General features: G+C 31.7%; 2 protein-coding genes across 3 annotated transcripts; one reads left to right on the top strand and one right to left on the bottom strand.

Annotated features, from left to right (window-relative positions):
* The first annotated feature begins 558 nt into the window (after positions 1-558).
* Positions 559-10956, top strand: LOC105249052 (band 7 protein AGAP004871). 2 transcript variants are annotated; one of them, XM_011254206.3, is made up of 10 exons: positions 559-750; positions 1632-1761; positions 7120-7229; positions 7760-7832; positions 8093-8175; positions 8334-8537; positions 8957-9012; positions 9189-9267; positions 9343-9444; positions 9591-10956. In XM_011254206.3, exons 2-10 carry the CDS (start codon positions 1668-1670, stop codon positions 9687-9689), a joined length of 900 nt encoding a protein of 299 aa, XP_011252508.1. In that variant the 5' UTR covers positions 559-750; positions 1632-1667; the 3' UTR covers positions 9690-10956. The 2 variants fall into 2 exon arrangements, with proteins under 2 accessions (XP_011252508.1, XP_011252509.1); XM_011254207.3 differs by lacking the exons at positions 559-750; positions 1632-1761 and adding an exon at positions 4572-4818.
* Positions 10957-12820: 1864 nt separating this feature from the next.
* On the bottom strand, positions 12821-15662 carry LOC105249054. The gene is made up of 7 exons (XM_025408086.1): positions 15387-15662; positions 15156-15308; positions 14886-15021; positions 14587-14714; positions 14174-14463; positions 13604-13859; positions 12821-12942 (listed from the first exon to the last, which is right to left on the bottom strand). The coding sequence occupies exons 1-7, from the start codon at positions 15634-15636 to the stop codon at positions 12821-12823; spliced, it is 1335 nt and encodes a 444-aa protein (XP_025263871.1). The 5' UTR covers positions 15637-15662.
* Between the last annotated feature and the right edge of the window lie 391 nt (positions 15663-16053).

Genomic DNA, 16053 nt, shown 5'->3' with positions numbered 1-16053 from the left:
ACAGTCTTTTTTTATTTAAATTCCATTGGTTATTGACCTTTTTTGCATGTATCCTTGACTCGCCTTTAATACTTGGATATGGAAAGCGAGTTTTCCTGCAGCGCCGCTCCCCCTCTTCCCTTTTACACGTGTTTCTCTTCTCACGTATATTATTCACGATAATGAACGATGAATCGCGTACGAAATATGCACGTATTTTATCTTGTAGTACAATTTATTTTTCAACATTTAAATATTGCAATGTATATAAAATAAATTTCAATTTTGAAAAATTGAAATCTTTCCTATTAACATATATGTATAGATGGAGAACAAAACGAAGCGCTTATGTCTTAGGTTTGAAAAATGTGTATTTTCAAACGATACAAAGATTGAGTATTCTAAAAAGCGAAAAGGAGGGTTATGCGCAATCGGACTAATAATCTTTGTTCGAATCTATATTGGGAAAATTTCGCAGCGATACGCGAAAACGGCGGAGGGGCGGAAGGAGGAATAACGGGCGGTCGTAAATAACTCGCGAGCGCGAGCGGCGGACGCGATGGTGAACTATACCAACGATGCTCGCGCGGGGCGGCGGGGTGGTCCAAGCCTCCGAGCCCAAGTCGCGTACATGTATACACACTACTACTCGCCAGGGCGGCGCCCAGTCCGTTCTCTATAAAGTGTCGCGACGTCGCCACCGCAATTTCATTCCCGTCCTGTCTATTCTGCCCCTGTCAGAACGTTGCGCGTCGTCGCCAGCGAAGCAAGGTGACGAAAATAAAACCCGCACCCTATTTCACTCTCAAAATCAATCGCCCATCTACGCGAATCGAATTCTTTGCCAACTTGTTGCTCGATCGTCACGATTTGAAGATCTATTTGTTTTGGCTGCCAGTGCAAAGTTCAAATTTCGGAATTATTCGATGGATCTATTTTGCAAATTTGCATTTGCGCGATGTCGGCAAGTCGGAGCGACTCAAAATGAAAGAGCATCGAGTCCGATGTTCATGAATGTGATTGATTCGAGAAACGTGATGAAATCGTGTACTGCGCGTGTACTGCGGTGGAAATGAGTGCAATAGCGTGCAATCATTAATGTGCATTCCCTCTGTTCAAATGTTATTTTGTTTGTTCAGCGGTGCGCGCATCGAGTCTATCGCAATCGAACGGTTGATATAAACAAAAATAAAAGTTTCATAGCCCATATAGGACAGAACCTTTCAACTTGATATCACAAATCTTACAATGTTGCAGATATTAATATATATTCGAAATATTAAATTTCAATGGCACGATATTATGATAACGTTTTTCGTCTACGGTAAAGTTTTATAAAAATATTAAAATGCAATAATTATGAAATTTCAACATAAAACAATATAGAAAGCTCGCAGAGATAACTCATTACAAAATTTCTGCACTGTAAAGATGTGAAAAAAGGAGAAAGAGAAATTTCTTTAAAATTTCTCAAAATATATTATGTATGCGACAAGTTTTAATTGTTATGTATTAGATATACCATATAATGTGTAAAAAAAAGGATAAAGAAAGATGTAGGAAACAAAAATGTCCAAATTCTTGACGCGGCGCACGTTTCACGCCTGTGCAAATATATTGTCTTTTACAACAAGTTTCGAATGTTTATTTAGGTGGCGAGATTCGAATCGCGCGTTACTCCCACCGATATGTCCATACCTATGGCGACCATGAGCAACGGCAATGGATCAACGATGCAGATTAACACTCGACCTGATGACATTCGAAAGCGAATCATTGGATGTGAGTTCTTCATGATGACGATTAAGCAAAATGTAACAAGGGAACTTGGTAGAAATTTTTCTCACGTTTTTATTTTCGATTAAATTGTCCATTTTCAATTTTTATTCCATATTCCAATTATCGACTAAAAAAAACGAACAAAATAAATGATGCGCGTTTGATTTTGTTTTTATTTCGTCTTATTTTTATTTTACTTACGACAGCACAAATCACGCAATTTATCTTATTGTCATCTCTTTTGTATTATTTTCCTTATTTTATTTCATCATCTTGATATCTTACTTTGTGAAACACGATTAATAAACGTCCTCGTAAGCGTCGCCCTTTCCTTACAAATACAAGTGTTAATGATAACGATTATTCCGAATACACACACACACACACACACACACACACACACACACACACACACATATATATACATATGTGTGACGAAAGTCACAAACGAAGCTCTATATCGTTATTCTCAACCTTAAGTTCGAGAAATAAATTATTTTACAAGTATAAAGAAGGTCAAATGCTTGATACGTATACGTATACGTAACCGAACTTTAACATTATGAATTGTGAAATAAAATTTATCAGTAATTGTGTATCGTTTGGCTTATTATAAAGATACTTGTGTGAAAAGATTCGAAGTTAATCTTAAATTACCTTAAAAGTGTAGATTATTTATATCATGTAGATCTCTCTCTTCGGTTTTTTAAAATATTACTAACTTTAACAAAACACCGATGTTTGACGGATTGAACCTTTTTTTGCTACTGCATTGATGCTTAACAAATGCATTAAACGGGCCTAATCTACCAACAAGAAATAGTAATTACATATTTTCGGCGCGAAATTTGTGCTATCAAAAATACATTGTTAATGTATTGTTTTATAAAATAAGAGGCATACTAATTTATTTATCGTTTATGTTTTCCTGCTTTTTTCAGTATGAGAATTTTTACATTATAATTTCTCACACATCATCTTTTTTTTATATCATTTACAATAAGTCTCAGATAATAAAGATATGTTTCATATCTTATTGTATCTTATCGTATTATAAGATAAAATATTATCTCGTATCGTTTCATATCTTATCTTATCTTATCTTATCGTATCGTAATTATCAGTAGTAAAACTTATGTGCAGCTTTGGCTTCAAACATAATGAATGAAACAAACAGGTATGTGGGTGACTTGCGCGGCTTCAAGAAAGGATCGTGCATAGACAATTGATTTTGACAGGTGGCCTGGTCGTTCTTTGCGATCCGATCATTATCCAGCTATATGCATATACATACGTATATTTAATATGTGCAGGGTATCGAAAAACTCCTGTTTTAATATATTTTTCGCTAGAAATGTTTTCTTAATTTTATTTTAAAATCTGTCTTTTCTATAAAAATGCCGAAAATATTTACAATTTGCAGTCAGTTATCGGAAATAAGATTACTAATGAATCAAATCGCAATTGATCGGACAATAAAAAGTACCGCGAAAACGACGTAAATATCTATTCTGACAACAAAGCAGCGCGCATGGTATAGTTTTATAGCGTAACATATAGAAAAATTATATGAAAAAATTATTACATTTGCTACAGATTATAAATTTTCAAGAGATTTAAAAAGATTGAAAATTGTAAAATATTAATATTATATTAATATTTCTCAATCAAAGTTAAACTTTATTTGAATATGTATTTATGTTCACGATTTAAAAATTATAGAGATTGATTTGATATACATATATGTAAATCGATGAAAATTTGCACATTTGTGATGAGTTTTTCCAATGTCTTCGCTTAGGAGAGAAAAAACTCAAATGAAGTAAAGAAAATGATTCGCCAAGTCTGGGACATTCTGTACACGTATAGATACACGTGAACTTGGAACGCATTAGCATTCACCTTGTACGCTTTCTATAGACTCGCTATAAACGCATATCGTCGAATGAAATATCCAACAGAGATAAAAATTGTCTAGAGACTAGTACGATTGGTCTCGATTCCAACAATAACGAACAACGTCGCACATTTACCTCGTTTTTTTCTGAAATAATGTACAGCGCCACCACTGTCGAATAGTACTTGATGGCTGTCTGATAATGCCTTGTTTCTACTTTCGCAATTGAGCGGACAGTGATAAGCATCGCGAAAGCGACGTAAATATCCATTCTGACAACAAAGTAGCACGCATGATATCACGCAGTGTTATATCGTAATATATATATATATATATATATATATATATATATATATATAAATACAAATTGGAAATTATTACATTTGTACAGATTATAAATTTTCAAGAAATTTAAAAGTATTAAAAATTCTCTTTTAGTGTAACGTTAAATTTGTTACTCGAACTATTATTTTAAGGTAAAATGCTATTTTTAATAGAATAGGAAGAATGCTACATTTTGCAAAAATTTTGTATATATAAAAAAAATAATTGAATTTATTCTCTTGTTATGATGGAAGAAACACGAATTGAATTTACTATCGGAGCGATGCTCAAATATATCATTTTATCACATTGCGAATAAACAAGATGAGCGGGGGATAAATACAAAATTATGGGAATAGAAAAAGATGATTAATCAACGAAGAAAGGTTTACATGTAATTAAGAAGATAGTGAAAGAACGATGAGAAGAAAGGTAAAAAAGAAGGGCGAGAAGCCAAGAGGAAGATGGCGCATCTCGCGCATCTCGCGCATGCTGCTTCGATGAGGACAAAACAGGGATGAACGAAAGGGTGGTTTCTGGGCTGAGAGGGAGAGGGAAAGAGAGAGAGAGAGAGAGAGAGAGACAGACAACTCGAGCAACATCTAGTCACATCGCAATGAATCGTGTGAAAGGCGAATAACGTGCTTCGAACCGAGTCCATTCACATATTTTACCCTATTTATTTATATTTATCTTTTTAATACTTGAACACAAAACAGCTATCATCTTTGTGACAAAGAGAAAGAAGGAAAGAGAGAGCCATCTCGGTGATCCCGCCCAATAAAGTGATAGAACGAGAATCAAGATTAAAATCTGGGATTATTTCGAGATGACAGACGGTAAGCGGACATTGAGAGCGAGGGTGATAGGATGAAAATAGCTGTCGATTTAACGAAGACGCTTATACGGAAGTTCTTATTTTATTTTCTGTATCTGCCGATTATACGTAAACTTCTTCTCTGATTTGCGTACTTTCAGGGTCAGTATGATTCTTAACTTTTTATCATTTTTATTAGAAACACATACAACTTTAAAAATATGGACTTATCGAGTGTTATTTTTTAGCTCATTTATTTTATCATAATTCTACTCATCTATCTGTAATAGTGTTTGTATACATTATTTTTCTTTTCATAAAACAAAATCGTTATTCTAAATTGTATTACATGTATAATTTCTTTAAAGAATTTGACTTTGCATTAATTACATTTTATTTTGATGTCTTATTTTGATGGCATCGAAATGCAAACTCACGGATATCGATTTTATCTTTCGATATAAGTATTTCTTATTTAGGTTGGAAACTAAAAATTAATGTGAATTTCTTTACAAATTTCGTTAGGTATTTATTTAAGGCATAATATTTTGTGATTAGAGCACAGTCGAAAACTTTGATTAAAGCTTCGTTTTTACAGAATTATCATTTTTTCGAATGTAGGTTGTATGACGTACGTATATTGATCGACGTGTAAAGCAGTCGAAGGCATTGGTGGAATCAATGATTATAAACGCGCTTACCACACACGCATACATATACGCACAAATATATTTAATTTAAAATATAACAATTACCTACAATATTTTATTCATATTAAAAATCTCTATGCGTGTCTCTAAACAGATACTTACAAATAGCTTGCATTGTGTGATCCCAAAAAATCAATCTCTATTTTTTACTTGCAACATGTATTATACAAACGCATTCTATACAATCTGATTCTATACACTTGACTTAAACCCATATATTCTAGATTTATTCGTAGCAAGGAGAAAAAATTAGTCAAGTAAAAGAAAAAGTGCTTTTTACCGACGTATATCTCGATCCTTTTAATACATGCTACAATAAGGAAATGCATGCATGCATATTTCGTGTGCGCTTTTATAAATTTATATATTTCAATACATGATACATTTAAATTTATGCCGAAAAATTAATGATAAGTGATATATTGCCGTATAATACTTATTCCATCATAATATCGTATATGATTTTATTATATATTCCATCATTATTAATAGCAAATAAATGCTGCGTGCGCGCGCGCGCGCGTGTGCGTACGTACATACTAAGGCTAATCTATCGAATAGCTAAATAAATATGAATATTATATGATGTACTTGTTTTGTCCCTATAGCGACAGAAACAATGACAATAGCATTATACATACTTATATTCATTTGCACAAAGTAATTTCACATTCTGCATAATGATAGATGTTAACATTATCCAAGAGTTTTATGTGAAAATTAATCATAATTTTTTTCCTTGACTGTAATTTTTCTCGAGAATTGCATTATTCACATTTCTAAGAACATATTACATTGTTGATAAATATTTTAAATCTTTTTTATCGCTTTTACTTTTTTTCTCGGAATTAAATTGTGAAATTGTGCATATTTAAAAGCTTTAAATAAATAAATAAATTTTATATAATTAAAAATTTGAAAATTTTTTTTACAAATTCCAAAAATTTCTGATTATAAAATTTAATTACTTTAAATATAAATTAAATTATTTTGATTGCTTCTCATTTTGCAATAATATCATTCTCTATTATATTCTTATTAGATTAGATCTTTAACCGTCGTAAAGAGCGTGAAATAATAGAATATCAAAGTATCAAGCAAATAAGTACTCAAATTAGAAAGATATCAATTGCGTTATAGTCACAGAAATGTATTGACTGTAAAACTTTCATATATAGTTACACATATACTTTGAAAGCTAGATATTAGTGTCATCGGTCACATGAACAATTATGGTAGTCAACGTATATAATTGTGTCGACGTTGCTATCTGATGACAACATTTTGGAACATTATCGTTTGATATTGGATTTGTCGTTCGATACTATTATTATTACTTTGACTCTAGTTATCGATAAACCGCTATAATTGAAAACTAGGACATTAATGTCATTGCATTTAATACGAAATTTTAACTTACCACATTTTTTTCCTTCCTAAATCTCTACACACATCTTTATAATTTTCTCTTTTATCATAAATTCATTTAAAAAATATTGATTTAAGAGATGATCTGTGAAAAAATAAACTTAAATTTTCAAATCATTCAATTTATTCACGTATTTATTGTCCTCTTTAACATTAACGAATCACGTTATGATTATATGTTACAGCGGATGATAGTAAACAGTCAGAGGCAACAACATGCGGGAATATTCTCGTTATATTATCATGGATTGTCGTAATTTTGACGATGCCGTTTTCTCTCTTTGTTTGTTTTAAGGTAAGATATTTTTCGGAAAAGGTTTATCACTGTTTGTCGAATTCAGCAATATACACATATGTACATAATGATCCTCGTTGCAATCTTATTATTAGATCGCAAACCGAATGTTGTATATCAGTGTGCAGTTATCGCATGTATACTTTTATTAACAGAGAGAATTATACTAATGATCGATCTTATATCTATGAACTTTACTACTAATTTGGCAGTCAAAATTAATCATTAATTTACATCGAATCGAATTTTTTGTCTTGCTTTCAATGTCAATTTTCAACAACTGCTCTGATATTTAAGCGGTGTCATGTTTCACTCTTTTTTAGAAACTATCTAACCTTTTATAACCAAAAGCTCTTCTTTTAAACCACTAATTGTAAGCGGAAAATTATTCGTCTATTTAAACTACAAAATAAGTTTAATTTCTACATAAATGAAACCTATCGAAATTTTCTAAAATCCATAAACGAAGAGAACAAAAGGTTGAATATAGGAAAAAAGCTTCTATTCGGATGACTATTTTTTTTTGGCAGGTCGTGCAAGAATACGAGAGAGCTGTTATATTTCGATTGGGGCGTCTTTTATCAGGTGGTGCCAAAGGCCCCGGTGAGTAAAATCATCATGCTAATCTATTTACAAAGCGGATATGATTTATTTAATTAATTGATATATAATATTTGTGATTGCACAATCATGTATATATAAAGAACTTATAATTATTGTATAATTTTTTATCATGATTCCTGATTAGAAAATTCATATAAGGTTGAACGGTTTAGTTAGCAATACAGTGCAATCATTTTTTTTACATTGTGCAACATTTGAAACCTGTCTATTGTTGATAGAAGATCTAATTATGCTTTTAGGAATCTTCTTTATTCTGCCATGTGTGGACAATTACGCGCGCGTTGATCTACGAACACGAACGTATGATGTACCTCCGCAAGAGGTAAAAAAAATTCTAATTCTAATTTATAAACTAATTATAATTTATATATATATATATATATATATATATATATATAATCAAAATCAATTGATTATTAACTCTGTATCTCTATAAAAAATTTATCTTTCTATATTCATATCCATCTATCTATCTATTAGGTCTTGACAAAAGATAGCGTTACGGTATCTGTTGATGCGGTAGTTTACTATCGTGTTAATAACGCGACTATTTCGATTGCGAACGTGGAGAACGCGCATCACAGCACGAGACTATTGGCCCAAACGACTCTAAGGAATACTATGGGAACGCGACCGCTTCATGAAATATTGAGCGAACGTGAAACAATCTCCGGAAATATGCAGGTATGTGAGAAAAAACTTTATCATTTCATTTCAAGCCATCCATTTTTTAGATTATTCGTGCACAGTTATGTTAGCGGTATAATATTAAAGAATAAGATCAAAGGCTTGATAATGTGACACAATTTTGGATACTCGAAGTTCTATTACGAAATTATATTAATTTGATACCTCATAAACTCACAATGTGTATCACTCTTAGAATTAGTTATCCAGAGTTATTCAGTTCTATAAAATAAAATAAAAAATCTTACGCGCGTGATTGACTTGAAACTCATATTAAAAAGAGTCAAGTTTCTTATATCGACATAGTTCATCAAATACTTCAAGAAAGAAATGAATTAATTTATATATATATATATATATATATATATATATATATATATATATGCTTAATGACATATTTTAATGAAATGTATTAGGTTGCCCTAGACGACGCTACCGATACATGGGGAATAAAAGTAGAACGAGTCGAAATGTAAGTAGTGTAGCACAAGTTACTCTTACAAATTACTGTACAATGACAATAATGATTAATTGCCGTACATTTTATTTAATTATCATACATTTTATAAAAAATTCTACATAATAATAACAACGCAAAAATGTTTGTGTGTGTGTGTGTATAAATTGAAATTTTTACACTGTTTACAGCAAAGACGTTCGTCTACCTGTTCAATTACAGCGAGCCATGGCAGCGGAAGCCGAAGCTGCACGTGAGGCACGCGCTAAAGTAAGCCATGCCAACAAAAATTTGTATTATTTTGTTTGTAATGTTGAATTCATAACCCTGTGAGAATTTCTTTAGGTGATTGCTGCGGAGGGTGAACAAAAGGCCAGCAGAGCTTTGAGAGAGGCATCAGAAGTCATCGGTGATTCTCCGGCCGCCTTGCAGCTCCGTTATTTGCAAGTAAGACAAATATTATTAACATTAATTTGATATCTATGATTAATTTATTATATTGATTAGACGTTTATTGTCAATAATCTATTATTGCCGTCAGTATCCTCGTATGTACCTTTTTCAAGTTGTTTGCATTTTTCTTTTATTTTTAGACACTGAACACGATATCGGCGGAGAAGAATTCTACCATTGTGTTCCCGCTACCGATTGATATGCTGACTTATTTTATGAAAGCTTTACCGAAAGAATAATCGTGCAAAAGAATGTCGCGTTTGCGAGATATAATAATAGAAAAAGAAGAATGATATTTTTCTTCTCAAACTCTTTGGGAAGTAAGGAGTTTCATTTGACAATGTATATGTATTTGACAAGCTTACGTATTATATCTCAATGATGGAGAGTTGCCAATATTTGACCAATTTGATAATTTTAAATTAAACAGGCTAAAATCGAGAAGAGTTACATGGAGAATTAACTTGTATAGTATATGTATAATTTTGTCGCGCAGGATTGATTCGAAGAATCGAATACTGTACAGACTGAAAAACATATTTTTCGAAAATCTTACATAGTTACTTTACACATTTACGTATTGTTAAAGGTATATAAATGTTTGTTTAGAGCACGGATATAGAACGTAATTGTATAACATCGATATTTGCTTATTTTCCAGTTTTGCATATATAAATTTTTTGACACGACGACAATTCCACTTGCGTCAAATATATATTTATAATTAACACTCAAACGATGGAAAGATACAATGATTAAACACAGATTGACAATCCGTTCACAGATCTCGCACTGCCACTAACATCAAATTATACTTGTACAAACTGCAATTAATTTTTTAACGACATAACTAACTGATCGGTCGATTAGTGTAAATTTACTTCACACAATAATTAGTCGATAAATAAGAAGCGATTATTTCTATCTTGGTAATTTTATAAAAGATAGATATGCATATAAAAACATTGAACGATATCAAGATTAATTAACATTGAATGATATCAAGATTAATTAACAATCAGCAATTCTTTCAATTTTGCCTATTTATCGCGTTTACGGCACTAAATAACACTTTGTCAAGTAACAAATTCAATTCATATTGTATCCCACGATAAATTTAAGGATAATAAATTTTACAGTCACTAATAGGAATACGTGTACTTTAGAGATCTGTGTGATAATTATTTGATCCAATATCGGCAACTCTTGTTTGCGATATTTATACATACATTGCTTACTCGATTATACATATTCCTTTATACATATTTGTCCTTTGACATACGACCTGTCTCATGAAAAAAGTCCAAAGAATCGGATCAATTATAAATGATCGGATTATATGATCTCGGAGAAAACTACTACTATACAATACTGATTGAGAGGAATAAAATATTTGAAAATGAACAAACGACATTATATTTGTTAAAAGCATGCATAATAATACAGCATCATAGAATCAAGGATATGTGTGCATCTATATAACATCTAACATTTTTATATATTTGACCGACTATATTTGTTTTATAAAATTGAAAATATCTTATTATTTATTCTATATTGTAAATATTTCCTATACTTGTGTAATCGATGTAAGAGAATTCAAGTTTTCACAATTTAGAATAGTGGATCGTTTAAAGAAGAATATATATTGAGTTATATTGAATGAAAAAAAAATGATTGTGGTGTTTCAAAAGACTTATAACGAATATTCATTGTAACTGTGATGGTTAAACTATATAATAAGGTCAATTTACAATTATCTTGAATGACATTTTTAAATAAAGTGAATTGGAAGTCGCGCGTTTTACTTCCACATTTCAATTTAAGTGCGAGATATCACATCTATCTGTTTAGAGTAGGTTTAGACCAGAACATTTCGACCAATATAATATGTAAAATAATGGGTGAATATAAAATGTGAATAACGCTTGAATAATGAATATCAATTCACAGTTGAACGATACATAATCTACGAATTTAATATTATTTTTGCGAACTTACAAATATACACATAGTAATTCACGAAATTGAGAGCACAAATATTTTAAAATTTTTGAATAATTATTCAAAGGATAAATTGGGTAAAAAACCTATATCTTTAGAATGTATAATATTTATATGTTTTTCTTTACACACACACACACATACACGACATATACAAATTATGGGAACTTATTTTACATACTCTCTCTCTCTCTCTCTCTCTCTCTCTCTCTCTCTCTCTCTCTCTCTCTCTCTCTCTCTCTCTCTCTCTCTCTCTCTCTCTCTCTCTCTCTCTCTCTCTTCTCTCTCTCTCTCTCTCTCTCTCTCTCTCTCTCTCTCTCTCTCTCTCTTTTTATCAAAAATAATTCTATAAAATTTTAAGATACTTGATTATATTTTCGCAAATAAATGTGTGTGTGAGTACATATATACATAATGAAATCATCCAATGCATTTGCTGCATACTTATGTACAACTATCTTATTAATTCTTCTTTTATACATATTCCGCTTCCAACACACACATGCGCGCATATACATATACACTAGTCATGTATAATTACGCGCATTCGCGCGGTTACATACGTGTGTATTCTCATTTCGTAATCATTTTTAAGTATTATTAGAGTTTAATATTTTGTACAGAAGAAAAGATAGACAAAGCTACCTCTGCTTTTGTTAAATGTGTAAATGCTTGTATACATCTAATTTGTTGTTGATAGACTGATTAAAGGAATTTATGTAAGTATTGACTTACATAAATTTCTTTAATGAGTCTACCAACTTGCATCCGTTAATGATTCAAAGTTTGTGAATATTATAAATGTTGTAATTATAATATTTTATTATTATTATTCTGTATTAGAAATCGATGGGAGTTACATGATAACGGAACATTAACATAATTATTTTTAGGACGGTAATCATCGTATCATTTTTATTCTTCTTAATGAATCATTATATACTTCTTTATAAATCGTTGTAAACTTTATTGTATAAATTCTGTATAAGAACATAATATTTGTTTAACATTTAAAAAGTTTTTCTCCTATGAGATTGTTGTTTAATCTACGAGAATATGTGCGATATAATCAATTTTGCATAATATTTGCGCGTTGGAAAAGATATGTTCGTGTGAAAAAAATATATAAAATACACATATAAAATACATATGTATATATATATATATATTATGTGTGTGTGTGTGTGTGTGTATGTATATTTTTGTTGATTTGTAACAAGAGCACTCCTTGACGTAAAGCTAAGCTATCAAATACTTTTTTTCCAAGCGTAGTTACAAAAAATAAAATGTGTGTTAAAAATATTAATATATAAATTGATATTCCACAAACTTATGTTTTTTGATCCTTTAATGTACTTTGTGGTCTTTATCTTAATTTTGTCGTGCATGGTTGTTGCACATAATTAAGACAAAAACCTTTATTTCCGACATCGCCGGGTGCTTCGATACTGTCTGTGTGAAATATTAATCGGAACGGCTTCACGGTACCTAAAAGATCGAAAAAGCTATATAAAAACTGATGAAGAGATAAAGATTTCGAGATGTATATGAATGGCTCGGATGCTAAATGATACAAATCCATCCAAACTCGATTTCGAATTACTAATAGATTTGATGTGACAATACGATATTATCAACCAATATAATTACACTGAAATTATCTGTCTTCAAAACTAATCAAATCTGCATAGTTAGGTCATTCGTATGTGCACATACCTATGATAAAAGCAAATGTCTTTATTTCTGAAACTTTTATTTTTTGAACTTGTACTGCTCGACATCTGAGCTATTCATATTGTGTACATATGTGTATGTGTATATATATATATATATATATATATATATATATATATATATATATATATACAATGTTCTAAAAGTTTTAAAAACCTTTCATCAAAAGTAAATTTATATCGATTTAAGTATTATATTTAATTGATAATATTAAAAGTAAAATATTAAAAGGATGATAAAAAAATCTTATTTTCAATCTGTCTTGAGAATACATATAGCATACTATACGAGAGCCGCACGATATATGTTTTAAGTTTTAAGAAATATGTATAATATTCCATACGTACACACACACACACACCAATATTTAACATACACTAGAATAATAACGCGAAAAATTTGCTTCGAAACTTACTGATAACAGATGATGCGTTCAAATTCTGAGTTTCCGCATTAAAGGTACCGCCACATAATCGATCAACGCATATTAGCTGCATCGAGGGCATTCGGCCTAAATTGATGGCACACGGTATCGATAACCAATCGGACGAACAAGAAGTTCCTGTCATTGACACTATTTGCGTGTTCTGCGTATTTCCTGTCAGCGTAAATGCATTGTTACGCATTATTTGTCCCGCGGCTCCTGCCGTGGTAGGCATCATTCCTTGAGTTGTAAATAAATCATACGATGGATATTATCAATGTTGAAGAAATATAAATTAAATAAAATAATTAAAAAATTTAAATTTTAGTTTAAATTAATATATATTACACTACATCTTCATTATTTATAATTATATTACGGAAGAAAATATACCCGAAGAAAAAATTGTCCGTTTCAAAGTTTCGCATATTGTGTTAACTCGAGAAAAAAATGTTTAAAGTCACAGTTTTTGAGATGGTTTTTAATATAGACGTACACACGTATGTACGTTCGTATTTTATTATTATATACGTTTATTATTAGATACAAATATTACTGACCATCATCGGTACACGCTATATATTGAATTCCGCAAAAGTTTCTTTCCATTCTGATGCATATACTGTAATCTTGATTGGACAATTGTAATCCGGTTGTCGGATCGTAATTAAAAGACTTTATTTGGCCGGAAACCCCAGTGAAATACTGAAGACAGCCCTCTTCGGCTCGGTATATCGTACTGCATTGTATTTGCGAAATGCGAACCTTCCACGATCGTGGAAATGAGCCGCCACTCGTGACAAAAGTCAAAATTACCGGATTAGTTTGTCCGACGCCTGTATCTACGTACACTATATAAAAAGTGTATATTTAGCTCGTATCTCAAAAATTAACTCGATAATTATATTGACGAAAGACAATATTAATGAAAAATAAGGATAGAGTAAACGATATACTGTCTTTTCGATACTTACTGTGATTTCCGTTATTGTTACCACATATCGTCGGTACCGGATTGCCACCAGAAACGATAAACTGATCGTAAGTACAGACATTATTCGTTGTTTCCGGGCCTCTAATATTAAATTGTTCAAAATCTAATCTACAATGAAAAATGAGATCAAATAAGAGGCCAAAATCTCCTTAAAGGAGTTTTACACCGAATCCGTGTGTCTTTCTTCTTTTTTTACATTTTAAGTAATTAATAAATTTGGATAATTATCAAGTGCACTATATACATGTGCATATATGCGTATATTCTTAAAGATCATACCGATACTGGCATACATCTGGATGCGACTTTACTAGTGTCAGTTGGCAAGATTCCATACCGTCGAAACTGGACGGATAATTCGGATTGACAAAGTATGTATTGTTGTCGGCGGCCAAACCGCCGCAAGATATCGTGACTGCCAAAGGTAACGAATAAAAATAAGTCGAAGCGTTTCTTTTTACGCTAAAATAAAAATGCGTATCTCCAAGCGTTCTCAATGCCAAAACAACGTAAGGGAGAAAAGCCGAATTGATTTATTTATAGATTTACCTATGCAACACACCCCGTAGCCATTTGCGCAGACACCGCTGGATATACCGCCGCGTTGCACGCATTCCGCCGCCGCGACGCACGTGCCGTTCTCCCCGTTTATTCCACCGCAGATGCTATTGTCGAACTTGACCAATGTGAACAGCGAGAAGACTACGCGTGAAGCAATAATCGCATGATACATTTTTCCTTTACGCATGTATTGCCGAGTATTTACGGTATGCCACTTACGTCTTTTCTCCCTGGCGATATGAGTCCGATTATTGTTCTCGAGTTTCGGCGATCCCCATTTACTTTTCGCCGTTTCTTCATTCGAAATGCCAGCATTATTATTCTTATTATTCTGCCACAACCATCTTCTATTCGCAACCCTATGGCTGCCATGATTATTCCAAGCGTTGACGCAAGTATCAAACATAATGCAGCATATCAAAAGCGCAATCAACGACCGATTTCTCATCATTTTAGTAGCGTGTTTCATATGTTGAGAGAAAGGCGATGTTGAAAAACTTTAATACAACACTAATATATCGTTATACAGATATATCTCTTTACCACTTTTTTATTAAATCTTTATTACATATAGACTTTTTTTGCAAATCGAAATATTACAACAATTTTTAAAGGCAAACTGTTTAGTTTCTTGGTCGGAATGTGTCAACTATCTCCTGTAGATCCAAGGTGTCGAGTCTAATATACCCAAAACACTGTTTACACGGTCTGCATACCATGCAGCAAATTGTAGCGACTAACAATGAATTAAGCTTAAATACATCTACGTACGTATAAGAATTTCAAAGGGAAAGTCGAGAAATTTAATTGATGCTCCGAATAATGAGCATTATATTTGTCTTCTGAATCGAGATAAGTGCTATACTTTCTCGTCACCTCAAATCGC

The sequence above is a fragment of the Camponotus floridanus genome, unplaced genomic scaffold (assembly GCF_003227725.1).
Source record: "Camponotus floridanus strain SB8 unplaced genomic scaffold, Cflo_v7.5 scaffold2, whole genome shotgun sequence".
Lineage (NCBI taxonomy): Eukaryota > Metazoa > Arthropoda > Insecta > Hymenoptera > Formicidae > Camponotus > Camponotus floridanus.
Note: the sequence above shows the minus strand (reverse complement) of the source record. Positions and strands in the feature narration are given on the sequence as shown.

Excerpts from the sequence above, each read along its gene's own strand:
- LOC105249052 (XM_011254206.3), top strand. The coding sequence starts at position 1,668 with ATGTCCATACCTATGGCGACCATGAGCAACGGCAATGGATCAACGATG. Across the intron at positions 7,833-8,092 it reads AGGTGGTGCCAAAGGCCCCG|GAATCTTCTTTATTCTGCCA; the intron begins GTGAGTAAAATC and ends TTATGCTTTTAG. Across the intron at positions 9,445-9,590 it reads TGCAGCTCCGTTATTTGCAA|ACACTGAACACGATATCGGC; the intron begins GTAAGACAAATA and ends TTTTATTTTTAG.
- LOC105249054 (XM_025408086.1), bottom strand. The coding sequence starts at position 15,636 with ATGAAACACGCTACTAAAATGATGAGAAATCGGTCGTTGATTGCGCTT. Across the intron at positions 13,860-14,173 it reads ATATAGCGTGTACCGATGAT|ACTCAAGGAATGATGCCTAC; the intron begins GGTCAGTAATAT and ends GATTTATTTACA. Across the intron at positions 12,943-13,603 it reads GAACGCATCATCTGTTATCA|GTACCGTGAAGCCGTTCCGA; the intron begins GTAAGTTTCGAA and ends TCGATCTTTTAG.